This window comes from Triturus cristatus, chromosome 9, assembly GCF_964204655.1.
Source record: "Triturus cristatus chromosome 9, aTriCri1.1, whole genome shotgun sequence".
Taxonomy (NCBI): Eukaryota; Metazoa; Chordata; class Amphibia; order Caudata; family Salamandridae; genus Triturus; species Triturus cristatus.
In genome coordinates this window covers 792,426,047-792,448,515 of record NC_140592.1, presented here as the reverse complement: position 1 = coordinate 792,448,515, position 22,469 = coordinate 792,426,047, and the positions used below count along the sequence as shown (strand labels likewise).

The 22,469-nt window shown below is 43.6% G+C and overlaps 1 protein-coding gene across 1 annotated transcript in view; it reads right to left on the bottom strand.

Annotated features, from left to right (window-relative positions):
* Positions 1-22,469, bottom strand: part of PRKCH (protein kinase C eta) — a 536,393-nt gene that overhangs the window by 297,453 nt on the left and 216,471 nt on the right. The window contains exon 3 of the mRNA XM_085626180.1: positions 1,870-2,023. Within this exon, the coding sequence (XP_085482306.1) occupies positions 1,870-2,023 (154 nt within the window). The remainder of the gene's footprint in view (positions 1-1,869; positions 2,024-22,469) is intronic.

The following is a 22,469-nucleotide window of genomic DNA, read 5'->3' as shown; positions in this document are numbered from 1 at the left end:
TTCAATCCAGTCTCCCCCTTATTCAACTCTTTTTTGACCTTGGCATTAAAAGATTCTCAGATCTAGTTCCTTTAAAGCCTCTATTGTATTGGGCATGCGTTTGTTGTACTACTCATCAAAGTGAATACAGCGATTCCCTTAGAGAAATAATGAATTTGAGTAATGCCATGCAGATTCCCTGGCTCAAATTTGTATTTAATTGGCTCCAAAAGCCGGGCTTGAATTATAAATTGTGGTATCACCCCAGAATTATTTGTAAAGCAGAGATTGATGGGCTAAAGTCTCAATACTGGGCCTATGTCTATGAACAGTATGTTGCAAATGTATTGTACAGCCTGGGTGGAGAACATGCAGAGCCTCCCAGTCCATCGCTGAGCGCCGAACCAAGGCACTCAGACCAATCACCACGCTGCAGTAAGGCAGTGTCCTGATTGGCTAGGGAAGTCTGAGAGCCTGTGTGCTTCCTGGTTCCTGCTGTCGTCTGAGGAGCTGAAGAGGACGAGAGGTAGCGGCTGGCCGGCCTGCAGGTATATTTTCAGAGCTAAGTTTGAAGTACGATCAATGTGTTGAAGTTTATCACACTAGTAACAAAGTAGTATAAAAAAACAATTTAAAAACAACGTTTATTTATGGACTAATATTTATTTTCTAATAGTACCATTACAAACATAAAATAATTTATAAATCATACATGTCAGCTACTTTGTTTTAATATATACTGCCCTTTTGCCATGGGCTACTTTGATTTAATACATTTCTAAATAACCAAATATATAAGGTCCGTTAAGGAGTGGTTCCAAAATCCATGGTACAAACATATTTCTGTAACATAGAGTGGAGCAGATACACTCCCTGTTACAAAATTAGTAAAATATTTTTGCCCACTTTTATGCCAAATAGCTAAGTGTCTGTAGTACGTTCTCTCCATGCTCTGATACTTAAAACTTTGTGAATTTGTGTATGTTATGACAGGAATTTCAGGGTGTCTACCTTGCCCACAGATTTTGATGCTCCGCTGACTCTCCCATTTTACAAATGCAATTCTTTAAATTTTTTATGCAAAACACCTCAATATGCCCGCTTTTCTATATGTATTTGTACATTTTGATTGTATAACTTCAACATCTGTAGCATATGCTGCCCAGAAATTCAACCTGACATACGTGTGCGTATTTATGGGTTCTTGCCTTTCCAAATCTCTTCAACATTGTGGGACGCTCCTTCTCCTACCTCGCGGCCATATCCTGAAACGAGCTCCCCTGCACCTCTGGAATGCCACCTCTCTCCTAGAACTCCAGAAGGCACTCAAGACCTGGTTGTTTAACAAATCCCACCTGAAGCAGCAAGACCCTCAGCGCTTGGATACCCTCATAGGTGATTAGCCGCTCTATAAATCCACTTGATTTATTGATTGAACCTATATATGGATAATTGACTTACACACGCATTAGGGTAAGTCTACTACCATGTCTTTTGTGAATTATTTGAGGTATACAAATTCTTGGGCTGAAGAAGAGGTAAAAAAAGTTTACCTACATTTTACTTTCCTATAAGCTCAATTTGTAAAATATTCGTAATTCCATCATAGCAGGGACTTTAGTACACTGTGCACATTGTCAGTATAACCGTAGTCACTTTTCCGCATCAAATGGTCTTGCATGTATAGTAATTTTTGCCCTACTGAAAACACCACTCAGTTCTCAAGACACATAAATATATTACACACCATAACCAGAATGGTGACTCTCAAACATTGTAGCAGATCAATCAGCACAACGCTAACATTAATTTTAAAGACATCACATTAAAATGAGAAACCACAATTTCTAAATATTAAAATTTCAACAAAAGTGATGCAGTTGTACTTACCAAATAAAGTCCTTACAGTGTGAGCAGTATGTGGGCTGTCGCAGGTACGTCGCCATGAACTTGTGCCCGTTGACCTGGTGAACTCGTCGCCGCACCGCACCCTGGCGCTCCCTTGTGAATCGCTTAAAAAGTCGTCCATCCCGAAGAGTGGCTACTGTGGGTGTAAACAAAGTATCCTCTTTTAGTCATATTGACACCAAAATGCAAAAAATAAAATATGAATCCATATTTTTTCAGCATGTCCTCTCCTCCATGAAGAAAAAGTACTTGATGGTTAATGATGAAATATTTTAATAGTTTAGGAATATCCAGTGTGCTAGCAATTGGGTTATTAGTTGGACAGGATGTTAGGCCTGCTCAAGTAGTAGGTCCACAATTTCTCCTTACAGAGAACCAAGCACAGTATCAATTGACTCTCTCAGGGTAGAGAAGCAGAGCAGACCAAGGCCTGCACGGGGGAGGTGGTATGGGCTAGTAATCTCAATTCTCTGGCATGCATATTGATAAATACTATCCATTAATTTACAAATATATACATCATGCAGCTACAAATACATTAGGTGACTTTCTGAAATCACATGTGACCCCTAATCGACCACAACTCTAAAATCGCAGTACTCCCCAACTCCTAAACCAGATGTACAGGGGGTATCACTTTAAATACAGCAGGTCTATTGGCTTTGTCAAGGGGAATTCACAATAATAACAATCTAAGGCAAACCTACTGGCTTTGTCAGGGTCATCACATTAATATATATGGCAGGCCTGGCGACGTTATCAAGGGGCTACCGCATTAAATGATCCATAACCACATATAAAAAAATCATCATAGGACTATAATCAACAGCCATGTTTGAATGTAACTATCATTGGCAATGAAAAATTCCAATGTTTATCAAAAGTTACTGTCTTCAATATACTGACAATTTGGAATTTAAAATCAACAAAACGTGTGTCTGTATTTCTTTAACACACACAGACCACATAAAATGCAGCCACAGTGCACACCACTAAAGATTGCTGCGCTCCCAGGCTGTAGAACAAAAAATCGAGGAAAAATACGAATTATGAAAAAATCTGGGGTAATAGATTTTATGACCCCCTAAGACATAGAATCTGTTTGGAAAGTCAATCAAATGGGGCTGTTGTGCTTCCCTTAAACACTGTGGTGGTGCCCACTTGGAGCACCACAAAAGGCAGGATTGGGCCCTTCAAGCCCAGAAGCCATGAATATTTTATTAGCGTCTTCGATCACATTCTTTGTCTGCGCGAGGCATTGAATCTTTTTCTTTTTTTTCCAAACATTTCTTTATTTGTATTTCATCTCAATCACGGTCAGGTCTATTATAATGTATTATTAAAATTCAAGTTTCTGAGAAAAAAACGACATTAGCATATAGTGAGCACTCAAGTGCCAAACACAAATACATTGAGGGTAGAACAATATTTTTAAATCAATACAGGAAAGTATAAGCTTTAAGATACCATTAATCAACATTGCTAATTGTTAAATGACTCTTCATGTACAATACTAGAAGGATAAAACCATCATTGTAGTGTGATTCCTGTTTGGATCAGGTACATTTTAAAACAAAAATAGCAAATAGTTAGCACTCAAGATATATTGAGAACATCACAATATTTTAGAGTTACATGGGAAAGTATGAGCTATAGCTTACTACTTATCAAAATTGCTATTCGTTAGGTAACTTTCATGTATAATTCCATAAGGGTAGCATTGTCTCTATTGTGTTGTTTCAGTAGGTAAGCAAGAAGTCCCTCTGAAATCTTTCTAGGTCAATCAAATATACTACTCGGGCTCTCCTACTGGATACAGCACATGTTCTATCCTATCAAATTAAAACCCATTGGGGAAAAAGGTTAAGGGGTATAGGTGGCGACATTATAATATTTTAAAGTTCTTGAAGGTGTAAGAAAAGCCCCCTCGTAGCCTCAAATAAGTGCGATTGATATTGAATCTTCTGTATGTGCCTCGCATAGGCGACCAAATGGTATAATTCAACGAACCACTCTTGGTGTGTGGACGATTGTGAGGAACACCAGTGTCGCAGAAAACATATCTTGGCCACCATTAAGGCTCTCAGTATCCTTGTACGGCAACAGGAAGTTGTGTCATCCATATCCGTAAAGTCATGTAATTGGGTCGGTATTGTAGACATTTCAAAGGGTATAGTCCTAGTGTTGTGGAATGCTTGCCAGATTGAGCGCCAGTAGGATGTCAGGGCATGGCAGGACCATAGTATATGGTAGAGATCACAGCCATCTGCATTACATTTCCAGCAAATGTCGTTCTGGATCATGTGGGCCCTATGCAATTTATATGGGGACCAATACCAATGATGTAGTATCTTGAAGTAGGAATATTTCAATCGTACTTGTCGAAGTGAGCGGTCATGGTATTCCATGATCTCCTTCTAGTCTCCATCCAAGAAGATAACTTCTAACTTTTCCTGCCAATAGGTTTTAGAGGATCTTAGTGTACTAGAGGAATACACAATTTCAATAAGGATCCTGTATAGGTTCAATACTAAACCTCTAGAAAGTTCTCAGTTTCTAAGATATATTTCAATATGGGTGATTCTGGGAGGTGTATAGGGTCTCTTCCGACAACGTCTTGGTTACCAATTCCACCACTCTTGTGATTGGGGTAAAGAAAACTTGTATTGAAGCATTGCAAAAGTACGGAAGGTGTCCCCTCTAAGTAGATCTCCTATTGGCATGATCCCCCTAGTTTCCCATGCCAACCATCTAACCAGCTGTGGCCTATGCCTTCATTAGACCAGAGTGGTGCCTCTTTATGAAGCATGTTATCTATGCTTTGCAGCTGGTGGGCAGCTTTACATGTCATCCACATTGCTCAATGCATGGTGGGGTAAACTGGTACATCATGGTATCGTAGAGGAGTCCTAGGCCCATTGGGGATTGTGCCAAAGTGCATTTTCAAAGTACCCACTGAGGATGATTGTTGATAGGTGCCAAAAAAGAGGCTAACTGGGAAAGGTGGTGGGAGAGATAGTACATATGCATATCAGGGAGTCATAGGCTACCAGATTTAGGGTCCGCATGTAACCTCGCTGGTTTAAGACAGTGGTTTCCTGCCCACCCAGATAAACGGCTTGATATGTTTATTTATAGTGGGCAGCATGTGTGTAGGGATTGTGAGAGGCAGCATGCCAAAAACCTACTTGAATTGAGGTGCTGTTACTATTTTCAATATCTGGATTCTATCCCAGAAATGAATTTGTAAGGTAGAGCAGCGTGTGAAGTCTAGATCCATTCTGGAGATCAGGGGTTTTATATTGTCAGGGACCGTACCACTGAGGCCCCTGTTAATGAGAGGGCCAAAGTATTTTAATCCGGAGGTCTCCATGTGAAGCTTTAGGAGTCCAGAGGAGGTCCTCGGTCATGGACAGTCAATGACAGTGCCTCGCTCTTTGTCTAATCTTATAACTGGAGAAAAAAGAGAAGGCGTCAATCAAGGAAAAGTCAGTAAGATATCAAATGCGCAAAGTAGAATTTTACAGTTAACTGAAGGAGTATTAATGCCCTTTATAAAAGTCGACTGACAAACAGCAGCTGCCAAAGATTCTAGGCCCAGCAAGAACAGTAAAGGAGAGAGTGGGCATCCTTGCGGGGTCCCCCAATATATTGGAATGTCCATGAGGCATGACCTCCACTGTGAATTTTCACAGAAGGGATAGTGTAGGGCCACCAAATTTTTGCAGAAAGGTGGGACCTATCCCTGCCCTGCTCATTGTACGAAATATCAATATCAATCCTCTTCATGCCAAGCACGGCAAAGCTGGTTCTCGTCATATCAAACCAGTATCAATATCGAGGCAAAATTGCCAAAATTGATATTTCAGTTTATTCTTCAACAAGAACACAGTGGAGCTAATCTCACTCTGTTCGGCACTATTGAAGTGTGGAGAGACACTTTACCATTTTTGCCTTAATATTAATACTAGTTTGATCTGAATGGGACCAGCTTCGCCACATTTCGTATGAAGATGATTGCTATTGTTTGCTAAAGGATACACTGAACACGTGACTGGGCTAGATAGGATGAAGACCTGGTAGTTCTTCCTGTCATACAAGTGATCTCATTATTAGGTGGCCAGGTAGACAGATGCCTACATTCTAAGAGACCATAACAGTCACATGGGGTCTAAATGGGAATTGTACAGTGTCTTTTACTATGTTCTTTGTAAATATAATCACCATAAGTCCAGTGTTTTACCTTCTTTGTATTTAATTTTGGTCCAATGAATAAGTCCGAGTAACTCTGGGGTCCCTCTAAGACACATAAGTAGGTACCATGTTTGAATGAGTCCCACGGGACAATTGTTATATTAATACATACTTACCCTGGTGTTTGTGGGCAGACAGGTTTGTCATTGTTATTCAAACACTATTGTGATTGGGGATGTAAACGGAACACAGTATCAGGACCTGGTCCAGCATTTTGAATTTCACCAAGAAGTAGCAACCAAACCAGTCGCAGCTCGCACAGGTAAGCGCGGTGGGGTGGTGAGGCGGGGCGGGTGGGGTGGGGGCAATGGAATTCAACATACCGCCTTTCGGCGATGCGGCGAGCGCAAGGAAAGTGGTTTTATTTATTTATTTACTTCTCACTATCCCATCGTATGTCAAACTACACTACCCCCACCCCACCCTGCCCCCACCACTCCTCACCACCTCACTGCGTTTACATGTGCGAGCCACCACTAAACCAAATGGGTCTCTCTATGTTTTTAGGATGGTATGTGGAACGGATTTGGGAAAGAGGATAGCGACTCTCTTTGGGGAAACTGAAGGCTCTGGAGGGTCACAGGGTATAGAAGGATGTTACTACTTATAACCCTAACCATCCAGTCTCTCTTGAGTTTGCTGGATTTTATGGTGAATAAAGACATTTCCATTTAATAGCACCTATCAGGGGGTTTCGATGCAATGTATTGCAGTGTTTTCTGGCGTTTTATGTAATGAGCGAGGCTGTTGTCGTTAATGGAGATGATACGGAGAGGTCTGAGACATTGGGGAGAAGCCATTGGTCTAGAATAAGACAGACCAAAATGTGGGAAACCGGGGAGAACCACCGATTTGGTGTAGTGATAGATAGTCGTCAGATAAGTAACACAAAAAAGGAGTGATGCACTCCGAGAAGAGGTAGGTGAAGCAAGCGTTGATACAGTGAAAAATAAAAGAAACCAGTGAGATAATAAATGATTTCCCAATAAGGTAACACAATTAAAGTGTCTGAACTGAAGCCAACACCAGCAAGGTGTTGTTTATGTTCGTTACTGGGCTCACCATGACTTTGTACTAAGAATACACTATTATTGCATTAATCTTCAGAAGCCCATGTTTGGAGTGTTGCCACTGTAATTAATTTTCTATTGTGGCCCACACTATAATTTCCACAGCTCCCTGTCTGTTGTCCTCTAGTTGCAGCACGCATTGGGAGGATGAGCAGACGGGTGTGGTGACTTGTGGTATTATCGCCGAGTCCAACTTTAATTACAGTCATGTTTACCGCCCATTGCGGAAGCGTCGTCTCATCCTTCAGGTTTAAAGACACCATTTTGTCCCACACACCTTAACATTTTTTTTACGCAACGACCTGCGTATCGGTTTTGAGGTGGTGTGTAGACTGAAAAAATGTAAACAATTAGCCGGAGGTAGCTTCATGACACCGTCTTGGAAGAATGCAGCAAAGCATGTTTTTGGCTGACATCTTGTAATGATCGGACGAAAAAGCATGCTTGCAAAGCAGATTCCATTCAGGGCCTTGATGTTTGACTTTCTTTATCACTTGCTTTTTCTGCTCTGAAATCAGGCAACGTTTCTATTCTCTTAGATGCTTAAAGAACGCAAATTCTTTAAGTATTGCCTGCAGTATTTGACTGTTTACTGTAACTCTGGCAACAGATTTACTCTTCTAATCTAATGAGTCAGCTCGCTCAGTTACTGTTTAGGTCTGGCTAGAGACAACTGGCTTTTCTCAGATCTCACATAAAGAAATCCGCGGTAGGGCCTTTGGGTCAGCCCCTTCAGCGATTGATCAATTTGGATCTGCAGCCAAAGCCATTGTTTTAACAAAGTGTCTTTCTAACTGGGATTAGCCCAAAAGAGCACTGCACAATTTCACATTTTCAGCGTTGATTGGGCCGTTGATAAATTATTCCAGTTACACGGGAGCTCCCTTCTCTGCCCTGCAAGGGAGTTGACTGGCAGTAGTGACAGCAACGTAGTTGAGTAAGGCATGGAAAATAAACTAGAGCGCTGATCATTGTAAGCGGCCTCCAAGTCACATAAAATGGCCGACACGTGAATGGGATGCTGTGCTATCTTAGATGAGAATTCCACCCACAATGCAATGGCATCAGTCCGGTGCTATGGCCACCTCCCTGCAGCATCTGATAGGCTGAGTGAGTGCTCCAACAGTGACAGAGCAACTGTGATTGAGTGTCCTCTTGCAGATATGCTGCACCCAGCACACTAGAGAGCTGATCATTGGGAGGACAACCTATTTATTTTATTTACTTATTTGCGGGTTTATATAGCGCTAGAATCGACTCCAATGGAGTATCTCTGCGCTTTGGGTCGGGTTTTCAGCTGATCAGTAGCAAACAAGGGAGGGCTGGCCTAGATGTTATTTTTAAACAGAAAAGTTTTAAGTTGTTTCCTGAATTTCAAATGTTCGGGACATAGTCTTAGAGTTAGCGGGAGACTGTTCCACAATGCAGGTCCCACCACTGATAATGCTTTGCCACCATGTCTAGCCTTCTTGGCACGAGGCACTACCAACAGATGACCATTGCTGGATCTAAGGGTCCTGGAAGGGGTGTAAGGAATAAATTTATTTTCCAGGTATAGGGTACCTTGCCCATTTATGCTTTTGTGAATCAGGCAGCATATTTTAAACTTAGTCCGTTGACGGATTGACAGCCAATGCAACTTTTCTAAAAGAGGCTTTGAAGCTGTTCTTGAAGGGGCATTAAGGACCAGTCGAGCCGCTGTATTTTGAATAACCTGTAGTTTGGCCAACACTCCCTCATTTGCTGAGAGGAGCAGGCCATTACAATAATCCAGCCGACTCAAAACAAGAGCCTGCACCAAGGTCCTTCTAGAGGAATCCGGCAACAAAGGGAAAACCTTACGCAGCAGGCCAATAGTATAAAAGCATACACCTGTGATGTAGTGGGTATGTTGCTTTAATACTAAATCCTGATCAAGACGTACCCCAAGATTTTTTACGACCTGCTTAGGTTCAGGAACCATACCCAGATCAGAGGGCCACCAATCGGGGGACCACAGTACCTTGGCTTCTCCAAACAACATAATCTCTGTTTTGCTGACATTGCATTGTAGGTAGTTGGAGGACATCCATTGTCCTACAGCCTTCATGCCTGCCGAGAAAGAGTTCTTAGTTTCCGTCGTAAGGGTTTTGAAGGGGAAGAGGAGCTGCGTGTCATCAGCATAGGACACGGGAATGAAACCAAATTTGCGCATCACTCTTGCCAGGGGTGCCACATAGATGTTAAAAAGTGTAGGGCTCAGACAAGAGCCCTGTGGCACCCCTTTCGTAATTTCTACTTCCCTGGAACGGTACGTACCCATGGTGACAGTCTGAGTACGGCCAGTAAGAAAACTCCTCAACCAGGCAAGGGCTTTGTTCTTAACTCCTATGTTCGACAACCGGTCAACAAGAATGTTATGTGACACGGTGTCGAACGCTGCTGATAAGTCAAGCAAAACTAAGATTACCGAATAGCCTTTATCTTGAAGCATATGTAGATCGTCTACCACAGACAAAAGAGTAGACTCCGTGCTGTGTTTTGGCCTAAACCCAGATTGTGAATAGTCAAGGCCACCCACATCCTCAACGAAGCCGGACAGAAGTCTGTTGACATATTTTTCTGTCAATTTCCCCAGAAAAGGGAGCAGTGAGATAGGTCTTAAATTGGCAAGTTCAGTCCAAGGGATGGTGGTATTTTTCCTGATGGGCCTTACCAGCGCACCCTTCCATTCCTTGGGGACAGAGCCCGAATCAAGAGATAAATTAACAAGCCTTTGAATTATGGGACCTAGTTGTTCAGAAAGAATAGGCATAAGTCTGGCGGGTATAATATCATCCGGACTACCACTTTTAATCTGTGTCATCAGTGCTAATAAATCCGAAGAGGAAATGGAGGGAAAAGTATCTAAAAAATGTACATTGAGCATATGTTCAGTATCTCTAAAAACATGGCAAGAGTCAATAGTAGTATTGGCATTATTAGAGTTGACTATTTTCTCATAGATCCTGTCTATTTTATTAGAAAAAAAAGACGATATTTGGTCACAGAGCTGTTGAGATGCTAATTCAGAGCTTTCACAAGCAGCCGGTTTGACAAAAGACTGTAAAACCTGATAGAGAACCCTCGAGGAATTCTCTGCCGCAGCAATTTGAGATGCTATATGGGTTTTTCGTGCCCCACGAATGGCTTTATGGTAAGTAGACAGAGAAGCCCAATATTGCTTCCTATCGTTCTCCTGATGGGAGGTTCTCCATTTTTTCTCCAACTTCCTATCATATAAGATTACCACAACATAATGATGATGTGGTCACCATTACCCTCACAATGATGCCACACGGTTTGCTGCCAGAGCACTACAATTTGGAGCCATGGCTCTCATTCAATGGTCTGTAACTGCCACTGTGTGTGCACAGCCAGACACACTCCTGTGGTGCCATGGCTGTGACCATAAGTCCCCGGTCTGTCTATTTTAAATGTTTTCTGTTGGAGAAGTGGTTGGAAGGTGGTGCATGTGTGCAAAGGGACCCACAGGCTCCTGCAAGCTTCTGCCTGACTTCAGTCCATGACACTGGCATAACAAATCGTGGGGGGGCACAAGATATGCTGAAGGGCCACCAACACTCACATCAGTAGGGGCTGCTCAGGGGGCCCGTCCAGTATAGGTAAGCATGGGGGGTCCCTGCACCTCAGGGGCTGCGGGTGCCTCTCTTGCACCCCTGGTCCATGAACAGCACATTACTTTTGATTAATATAGTATCAATTTTTATATGATGCCCCTCAACATCATAGGTCTTGGTGTCATGATGTGCCACCAGTTATGGTAGAGGGTCCCTAGCATGCAATTACAATTCAGGTTTATGCTACCCTTTCTGTAGAGACGGCCCATGTCAGGGTCATATGTCCCCCTTTTGGCATCCAGGGGGGCTCGGTATCATGGGCCCTATAAAAGGTGAATGTCAGTGCCACAGGGCATGCCCGCTACTCTATCTGTATACGCACAGCTGTGTTAATCAAGTTTACAGCGATGCTCACTCAGAGTGCAATACACAAGCAGCAGTGGAAACATGGCGCCTGCTTCTCACTCAAATGACAGCATAAAAAAGAAATCAGATGGACATGCCGCATTTGCAGCTGCAGCACCCATATAAGATGGTGCGTGCTGCCAGGCTAGCATTTAAACGCGCTTTGTAGACAAACAGTTAGTGCTTCTCTACTGATATTCTCCCCTTCGCATGCTTGTTGTGAATCCTTTCCTTCAACATTTCCCTCTTCATAACTGCATTGCTGCCAGACTGTGGTATGCCTGCCAATTATGACCTGCTCCTTCTGCCATCAAGCCCTGTCCAGACCTGATTATGGCCGTGTCTGGGGAGGATGCAGATTGCACTTTCCCTTTCTCTAGGCAAATGAACAACACGTTTTGTGGCTGGACAGCCTGGAGCTGAACATAATCCCAGAGGATCTGAAGGATGTGGAGGGCGGATGGGAGAAAGGCATAGAGTGTCTCTTGCCCTCATTTGTTTTGGAGGTAGGGTGGTGCGGGTTCTTTATGCTTTGAGGTGATCGAGCAGGGCTCCAGATGCACTAGCAATGGCATGCTTGAAGGTATTCAGGAACGTATATCCTGGAGCTCTCTACCCATATGGACCAATGACCAGCTCTTTCTGTGCAGTGGGAGCTGCTCTCCAGGAAACAATCTCAGAGCTCATTGGTGGAGATATCTCTGGCCCCAAAGTGTTGCCTGCCGGGGATTGTTTGGCTCAGTGTGAAGGGCTGGAAGAAGCTGAGGGGCTTTCCATAGTCTGGAAGCTGCAATAGCAGTCATTCTCAGAGGCAGCATCAGTGGCATAACAAAAGTTGAGGGGGCCCCCCCTGCAAGGTACCTGAAGGGGCCCCACTCCAGATTTAAACCGGCGCTCTCAGGCTAAGTACCTTGCAAAAGGGGCCCCCTGCAGCTCGGAGGCCCCCCCGCACCAAGGGGGCTGCGGGGGCAGCGGGCGCCTGGGCAGCATCCCCATTGCACGCCCAGAAATAACGTTCATCCCTGTCCCTCATCTTGTGCTAGATCTATCAGGCCGTTCTTATGACGCAACAGGTCTTCAAGTCTTCCGCGCCCTTCACCGTCACGTACCAGTGGCCTGTACAGGGCGACAGTGCTAAGGATTCAGTAAAATGCTTTTTATTTGTCCGCCTTGCCTTCCGGGATCTTCACCCAGTACTGAACATCCAATGTATGCACGGTCAGCAATCTTCTTTGCAACTATTACTCCCCTCAGGGACCATATAAGCAGTAGAGCGGTTTTTGGGGCCCTTTCAAAAACTCACCTCAATTAAAGCGTAGGCTTTAATTGAGGTTAGCATTCTAGTAGTATCTTTTCCCTCCAGTAATGGACCATGGAAAGCACCTATCCATCATCTCCAAATGTGTGTCCAATGTTCTCTCCTGATCTTCTCCATAACTTCTGTGCTTTCAACATCTATTCCGCACTAGATATTTTGGATCCCAAGTTCAACTTTGAGAATCAGAGGTTGGAGCACCCTAAAATCACCTTTTGCTTCAGGTCTTCCAACCTAAACAAAGACATGATAGGCTTCTCCCTCTAAAGACAACCTTGCCCTTTAATCTTTCACTCTCAATAGACAGAATTTCGTCATCACTTGTTTCTTTACTTTGTCTTGAGAAATATTTCCACCTGCTGACAGTATTTTTCGCTTTTTAATCCCTACTCCGTTAACAACACCTGGGAGGAGTGGGTCATTCTATTTAACATTGTAATATTTTTTGGCCAAGCATTGGAAATCTGTTCTAATAAACGTAAGTGAAAAGGACTTTTTGGCTGGACATCTCCCTCTGTTTGCTGCCCCGTCCATGTGTACAGTTAACAGGCCACTAAGTCCTTAGAAAGCTGTCAGATTCTTTGAAGGGCAGGCCTGTAAGTGTAGGAGCAGCATCAATGAACAATGAGATGTTGATGGGTGGCATTGACGAGGACAGGTTAAGCCAATTGCATTCCAACTATGCATTACAATGGCGCATCAAGTTTCAGAGCACTGTGGAACTATGAGTGTTGTGCAGGTTTAGGTGTGGGGAATGGTGCCATAAATTAACATTTCCGGCCAGACGCCTCACACTTAAATCCGTCTTTTTTGACGTATTGTCCCCGGAATGAGGAATAACATGTGAATCTGGAATTAACAGAAGTGCTTATTCAGCAGATAATTTGTCTCTCAATTAGAATCTGCTCCTGCAGCCCCTAACTGAATCTGATGCTCTGAGCAAGTGGTAAATGGAAACGGGGTTCCTGTGTGCCATGGGGGCACGGGTGTCAGGGACCAGGCCAGGCTGTGGGCTGCCAGGGCGGAGCTTTGTATTACTCTCCCCATGCTATATTAGGGGTTAGGGCTGGGCTGCACTTGTGCCCATAACCCCTGCTAGATCCTCAATCGAATTTACTGGCAGGCTTTTCTGACTGGTAAAATCAGGCCTAGTGTTTCAGCATGCAGAGAATTAAGGTGTGGGAACTGTGGGGCGATTGTGATCAGGTGGGACTCTATCGCTCCCAGAGATACCGCTCTACCGACTTCTAATCAGGGACTCTATACATGGATTTAGTAAATAATGATGTATCAGGAAAAGGGTCATACCACCCAGAGGTGAGATCTCTGTAAGACTTATATCCTACAATTGCTAGACACGCTGTACTAAACATTGTGCCACAACTCACAACTTGCCTTTGGTTTTACCTGGGGTTGAGCATTTTCAATGTATGGCATGCAAGATTAAGCATTGTTCAAAGCATATTAGAACATTGGAATGTTGGGAGCTCCATTGAAGACATTGGAGTGCTTCCTGCTTCTACGGGTTGGTAAAGGCCCGCAGAGCAGCATTCCAATGTTTTACAAAGGCCTCTCGGAGCTCGAGGGGATTTAAATCCCCTCGAGCTTCGAGAGGCCTTTGTTTTATTTCTTAGAGCATTCTGCCCTCTAGTGGCAGAATGTTCTAATAGCCTTATAGCCCTACGTAGCAGGGCTATACAGGCTATTAAAGTCCCGCACCCTTGTTAAAGACCCTTGCCTTCGGCTCGGGCCTTTAACGCGGGAGCAGGCCTTTAATAGCCGGTATACCCTTCTACGATGAGCTATAAGGCTATATTAACCCTTACAGTTTTAGAAGACACTTACAGTAGTGCAATCATTCCACATTAAATCACATTGATAGTACGCAGGGAACAGCTACTCATTAGTCAAAAGGCAGCCCTACTCTACAAAGCTATCTGGAATGATTGTATGAATAAAAGATTTATCCATCCGTGGTATTCATTATGTCAGTAACGAAAATAATGAAAACAAAAAATTACATTATATGTTAGAGTCTCAAAGACCACCTCACTGTCATAACACATCATATATATTACCTCCTCGTCCATCTTCCGGTGCCAGTCCTTATGTAATAAGCAGTTTCTCTGACGCACACAACTGTATTACTGAACCCAGTGGTTCTTAACCTGTCATCCGAGGTATGGAGGCTCTGGGAAACAACCTGCCATCCTAAAATACCTGTGGGGACAGATGTGTACAAGGCAAACAGGCACCTAAAGGAAACCTTTCCCTGGTTTACTGATGATAAGTCAGTAGACACTATGGTGGAGACCTATGAGAGTTGGAGAGCCAGGTTGATGGGTAGGGCACTGCCAATGATATTGGGCCGCCCTCAGATTCATCCATCCGCAATTTGGAACAATGAGGAGCTAAGAAAATCTAATATTGAATGCAAAAAGTGGAGAAGCGCTGGAGATTTAGTTTTTCTCAAGTTAAGATGGAACTTAATAGAGCATTGTGTTCCTATAAAAAGCTTTTTATGGATGCCAAAGCAAGTTCTTATTTAAAGAAGATTCTTTCAGGCACGGTCGCCCCACCCCGCCCCGCACCTGGAAGCTCGGACCATTGGGATTGATGGCGGCATGAGGCTCAGTGAGAACTCGGCGAGTAGAGTGGAGTGAATTCGGCGAAATTCGGTGGACGCGCTTGGACTCGATAATTGCGGGCTGAAAGGAGAAAGCGTGTGCGCTGCTCCAGTCCCGTTTTGGTTTTGGCCTCCGCTACTGCAATACATCACTCACTTGCTTCATTTACTCAGCATTTGGCTTCGCTGCTTTGTTGCTGAGAGCACTGAGTGCTAAGCGACCCGGGCAGCGCCGGTTGTACAGGGGGGCGGCTGCTCTCCTCTGAGCTTCACTGCTTGTTCAGGTCTGCATCAGGACGGCTGTTCTTGACCCAGAAATCTTACCTATGAGGTTCCAGCAGAAGGGAAACAAAGGCCTGGAGAAGGAGAAGGCTAAAGCAGGTCAAAGAGGCTGCTGTATGATTCCGGTTGTTTTGGAAAAAATAAGGGAGTGCTCTTCTGTTGGCGGCGATGGGCTGAATAAGGCTGAATAAGGTGAGAAGCTGAAAGGAGGGGGTGCTTTTCCCTTTGAGACTTCGTGACTTTGATTTTGGCATCCAGGAGGAAAAAATATATATATAAATAAAATAAATAATATCCAGCCTAATGGGAAGACACACTAAGAAGTCTAACTCACCGACTCAGCCAGACATGTCCCCTAAATCTAAAACTCGCACTACTCAGATGAAGTTAACTTCTATTGCCGCAAAGGCTGAGTGCGAGCACGGGCAGAAAGCCCGCTGTGGCTCTACTCCTACAGCTAGTCCCTCATGCTCTGAGGATGAAGTCTTGGTCCACGGAGAGGAGGGCCAGGGGGGTATTAGTCAAGCGATGCCGAGTACTGCATGCCAGAGATTAATACATTTGTCTCCGGAGGGGACTGAAGGAGGTAACAAACTATCAGGCCCAGCTATAATGGGAGAAAGCCAGGATAACAACCCCCCAGTGGATAATCAGGAGAACATCCAAGAAAATCCTTCTAGTTTATCTCTGGGCAAAGTTAAGGAATACCTGATGTTTCAAAAACCTTAGGCATCTCAATCTCTTTTTCAGTCTCCACTCCCTTTGCCGCAGCAGGCTCCTAAGCAGGCTTCTAAGCAGGATAGACACAGTACTAATAATGCAGAGATTGCTCAGTCTCAGTCACAATCTTGTCCTGAAATGATTGCCTCTGGACCTCCTTTGCTTTTTTAATCATTGACGAATTCTTCGCCTTCAGTTCCTTTATCATCGGAAGGGGCTTAGGCTACTACGGTAATCACTACAGAGTCTGCAATTGGGGTCGGCCCTACTTTCCAGTGCGATATAAAAAGCATGTTTAATCTTATTCTTGATGAGATTAGGGAAATAAAGGCCACACAAGCAACAGAAATTGCAGCACTACATGCTCGTCTATCTAAAATTGAAGAAGTAGTGGGGGTCTTGCCATCTAGGTTGCAGGAGGCCGAATCTAGAATCTCCCAGCTAAAGGACTAGATGACCTCAAATCAGCAGCAGGTCCTAGCTGACAAAAACAAAAGAACTTGCTGGAAGTTAAGCTCGAGAACTAGAGAATCATTCACGGCAGACTAATCTACGGCTGGTTGGGGTTTCAGAGGGGTGCGAAGGGTCTCTACCAGTACAATGGGTTGAGTCATTTATAAAAGTGATAGTCCTTCCAGAATTCTCAGGAGATCTCACGATCACTCGCGCCCACAGAGTTCCAGCACAGCCTTTTCCTAATTCTAAATTGCCTAGAACTATCCTAGTGAATTTTTCAGATTATCGTCTGAAGGAGCAGATTCTAACTAGGGCAATAAAGAAGAAGCAATTTTCATCCCGAGAGATTCCTAACTGCTGCATATTCTCGGATATGAGTGCAGCGGCAGCACGTCGCCGGAAAGAGTTTTTAAAGCTCCTTTATTTGTTTAAAGCGTAGGGAGCTCAAGCGGCCATTGCCTAACAGTCGAAACTTCGAGTTCTGGTTCACAGCAAGTTCCACATGTTTACAAGTCTAGACGAAGCTCAGGAACTTTTGCAGCAAATCACGAAGGATAAGTAAAGGGACTCAACAATTTAATATGAAAGACATTTGTGCTATCATTGTTGGTTTTTCTTTTTTTTTTTGCTTTCCAGGTAGGGGGTGCGGAGTATCACACCAGGGTGCAACGTCATGGCACCCGATGTTAAGGGCCCAATTTCTGGGCAGGCAGGGGGTAAGGCGAGCAATTCCCCATCTGCCAGTAGTGGGAAGGGTTCTGGGCTGGGTTTGTGGGTGGGCCAGGGCACTGAGGGAGGGTGGTGGTGCAGAAAAAGAAAATGAGCAGAAATATTTAAAATAACATACTCGAAGGAAGGGTATGTTTACTGATGTTCAGGATCAAAGCAAAAGTGTTAATAATGGATAATAACCTCTGCGTTATATCGACCAATGTAAATGGCATCTTGAACAAACGAAAATATGGTGGATTGATAAAATGGTTGGCGGCATTCTCACCCCAAATTTTGTTTCTACAGGAAACTCATCTTAAAACTAATCAGCCTAATTTGCTTATCCCCAAAGCTTTCTCTAAGGCCTATTTTGCTTCAGCTCAGGCAGCAATAAGAGGGGTTGCTGGTAAACTGGGACATCACTCAAATTCAAAGAGATCCATATGGCAGATGGATTTGGATTGTTGCGAAGGTGGACGGCACAATGCTGAATTTTATGAATTATTATGCACCAGTGGTAGATGATTTTGCGGCTCTTAAATGCATTAATGATAAAGCCAGAACAGCGGTTGGCCCAATTATTTTAGGGGGGGGGTTTAATTTGATACAAGATCTCCAATTAGATACATCAAATAAAGCAAACAAGCAGATGAAGCCCGGGACCAAAAAGTTGATAGATGTCATGAAACAGGATCATCAACTTGTTGATTCTTGGCGAAGGGCCCATGGTGTAGCTAAACAGTTTACCTATTACTCTAGTCAATTTAAGTCTGCTTTACGGATCGATTTCTTTCTGGTGTCACGCTCTTTGAGCTGCTTGAATACTGAGATTTTGGCCAACTCTTTCTCAGACCATTCTCTAGTAAAATTTGAAATAAATATAGTGCTGGGGGGAGAGAAAAATCCAGGTGGCAGATGAATAGACTTCTCTTAACCAATCAACAGTGGATAATAGGTACGCGAGAATGGATCAGGGAGTTTTTAAGATCAATAGGGGCACTACAAGGCTTTTCTCAGTCTGGGGGGCCTTTAAAGTGCGAGGACAAATGATTGCTTTTATGGCGGAACAAGCCAGAGAGCGTAAAACTCAAATTAAAGAACTTCAGAAAGCCGTTGATGTGGCTTTGGTAAAAAAGAGAGGTTCCTCAGGGGATAGACATTGCACCGGAGAGGAACTAACCAAAGCCAAACAGAAATTGATGGAGTTTTTTATTATGGAAGAAATAAGCAGTTCAAGAGCATACCAACAGAAAGTTTATGAAGAAAGCCAAATGGTAGGAAAATTGTTGGTATGGTCAACTAGAGTCAAACAAGAAACAGCGGTAATTGATGAAGTGGCAATACTGGGGACGTAGATAATAGTTTCCGAAAAAGATAGTATCTCTAAAAAAAAAATGTGATCATTATAAGGATCTCTATTCAACTATCAGGTATTTATATTTTTTTAAATATATAAAAAAAAAAAAAGATTCTTTCAGGCACAACATTTTTTTCAGATTTTTTGAGATTACTCATTCGTTAGCAAATCCAGCCAGTGTCACTTTTTCAATAAAGCGCTCTCAAACACTTTCCAATGACCAGTGTTTTCTGAGAATAAAAATATAAACATCATGACAAGCCTGTCATCTTCCACGAATGGGGTGGTAGAATCCTCCCCCCTGAATTATGACCAGCATGTTAGGACTAGAGGAGATGATGACTCTCCGTCCATACATGAAGATGGAATTGAAAGTAGGATAAGGTTGTCAATAATCTTGGGTCAGATTTTTGTCATGCACTTTGGTGAATTAACACAATCTATTATATCGGGTTCACCCATGATCTGATGCCGCCTTAAGTATGCATTGTTTAGCGGGCATTTTATCAGAAGTCTCTAAGGCCTTTTTATCCTCAGGATTAGTTTCCCATGATTGGAAAAAACATGTGTGAGGCCTCTCCTGAAAAATCGAAAAGCAGATCCTAATATTTTCAGTATCTATCAGTCCATTTCCCTGCTTCCATTTCCACAGAAAATCTAGAATTCTATTTTAGTAGGCCATATTGAAAGCAATGAGTTACTGGATTCTGCTCATTTGGGTTTTCACCCAATACACAGCACAGGGACCACAATGCACTCTGTTCTGGACGATCAGAGGATGGCACTCGACATGGGTAACTTTGTTGCCCTGGTATTACTAGACTTGTTGGCAGTTTTCTATATATTTTCACATGATACACTGAACTCTAGGCTATCTGAAATTGGTGTAAAGCTCTAAGATGGTCTGCATCTTATTTAAAGGATAGAAATCAGGCAATTTATCTTCCACCATATCATTCGGAACCCAGAGCTATGAAACAGGGGGTGTGCCAAGGGCCTGGGTTGAGGCCCTTGACTGAGCTGTTTCGCCATTGAGGGGTAGTCCTTATGAACTACACAGATGATACACAGCTTATATCGGTGGATCCAAAAATGTCTGCATCATATGATATTTTCCACCAATTTATGTGGGGAGTCACGAAATGGTTGACTTTGAATTCCCTCAAGTTCAACAAGGGTAAGATTGAGGTACTTTGCTGTGCCACAATAAGATTCCACCACCACTACTGGTGGACTTCTGGTGGCCTCTCTGGAGTTCAAGGAGGAGGTCACAAATCTTGGGGTGTTTTTTTGTTAGTGATGTATTGTAGGAAAGGTGGTGGCCTTACCATGTAATATTATCACAATACCCCAAAGATGGTCCTTAGATTCTCACTACTAAATCCTTAGCTCACTACTAAATCCTTCGCTCAGGGCGTGAGTATATCACCAGACTACGTACGGAGCAGGGCAACATAGTACATGGAACTTCTGATATCTGCAATTTATTCCTAGATTACTACATGACCCTATACACATCACGGACAGGGTGCAACACTGAGGCTCAAATGGCGTATTTAGACGAAATAGCTTTGGCATGGCTAGACAAACCCTATCAAAAATATTTGGTTAGAGCCCTTCTCCACAGAAGAAATTGTAAGTGCCATTGACACTGTAAATGGGTCAACTGCTCCTGGATTAGACGGATTCACTGGCGCTTTTTACAAGGCCTATAAAGACACCCTTGCACCCCATTTACTGAAAGTGTACAACAAGGCCCTGGAACGGCAACTACTGCTGCCCACGTTACGTGAAGCGGTCATTCTTTTGCTCCCTAAACCCGGCAAAGATCCACTATTATGTGGCTCATACAGACCACTTTCTTTGTTAAATTTTGATTATAAGATATTGGCACTTTTAATGGACGAGATCATCTCCCCTGCACAATCGGGGTTCGCCCCCCATAGATCTACGGCATTAAATGTACGCACAATATTTACAGTGTTACACAGGATAAGTCCTGAAATTCTGGCAACGGCCATATTGCTTGATGCCGAAAAGGCATTTGACTCCTTGGAGTGGCCTTTTTTTCTTGCAGTAATGCAATGGATGGTATGCCGAAAGGATTTTTAAGTCTCATTGCACTACTATATGTCTCACCGACAGCCAGGCTCCGATTAAATGGTACCCTATCTGCACAGTTCCGGCTCTCTCGTGGCACCAGGCAGGGTTATCTCTTGTCCCCACTTCTCTTCATCATTGCATTAGACCCACTGGTCCGACATTTGCAGGAAAAACACTTACACAGGGGGCTCCAATTTAAGACCGGCCCGTTGCTTGTCTCCTTATATGCCGACGATGTGGTCTTGTATGTCAGTCACCCTCAGGAGAATCTTGAGCCGCTAATTAGGGAGGTTATCCGTTTTGGGGGCTTTTCGGGCCTGGGAATAAACTGGGGCAAATCGGAAATATTTCCATTGACACTGGCTACCGTCAGGTGGGAATGCCCCTTCCCCTTGACATGGTGCGAAGACTCCACTAGATATTTGGGCATACAGTTACTCAGGATCAGATTATATTGTTAAATTATGGCCCTGCACTCAACACTTTAGACCAACAGGTTGAGCGTTGGATACAATTGCCCCTCTCATTAGCTGGGAGAGCGGCTCTCATTAAAATGGTAGTACTCCCCAAATTCATATACTTGTTCCATAACATCCCCATCCCACTCCCCAACAGATTATTTTGCACGATACGGTCCATCTGATTAGATTGGTATGGGGAGGCACAGAGCAAGGATACATTTTTTTAATAGCACAGTGCAGTTTTGCGCTCTCCTGGTATCATCCGGAATGCCATAATACCGTCTTCTAGACTGGAAGCCAACTTGGTACTTCCTACTCCACTCAAGATCTTTCTCCCGACTGGGTACCCCAGAGACCCCCTTGATGTACGAACAGTCTCCACCACTAGCCGGGCCTGGCTAAAATTGGCTAAGATCACTGGTCATCGCTCATTATACGCCTCTAATCTCCCTGCAATTAATAGTTTATGGCTACCCATCACGGCCGAAAAACAACGGACACTGACTACATTTTCTTCAGATACAACTGGGCACATGTTTTCGGGAGGCCACGTTTTCTCAAGCTCTGAAGAGGATCAATTTGTTGAAGCGTCCTTTATGGACCACTTCGTCCTCAATAGAATTTGTTGTGTTCTTAGGGCACAGTTCCCGGATTTCACATTGGAGCCTACCCCCTTCCCACCTTTTGCCCTCTTGATTGCCAATAAAGATGGCGCTCACCTCATATCCAAGTTGTATAGAGCCACTATAGCGCTGACCCCGAGCAGAGATCATAAGATACGCGAGGCCTGGAAACATGATTTAGGTCACGAAATAGAAGACGATCATGGGCTTATTGTTGTACCCTGACTAAAGAAGTATCTATGAATAGTAAACACAAACTCTTACATTTAAAATGTTTATGGTGGGCATACATGTCTCCTGCTAAGATTCATAATATTGATTCCACACGTACACACACTTGTCCTAAATGCGGATCACAATATGCAGACTTTGCACACATGACCTGGACGTGTGCCAAACTGGGTAATTATTGGAAATAAGTGCATGCAACATTGTCAAATATGGTTACACTCGAACTTGCCCCCCCACCTGGAGGTGGCACTAATGGAATATGTTCAGAATATTCCCAAAAAAGCCCGTTGATTTGTGGCCATAGCCTTCCTGTTGGCCAAACGTGAATTGGCACTACGATGGGGCAGTAGAAGGATTCCAACAGCTAAG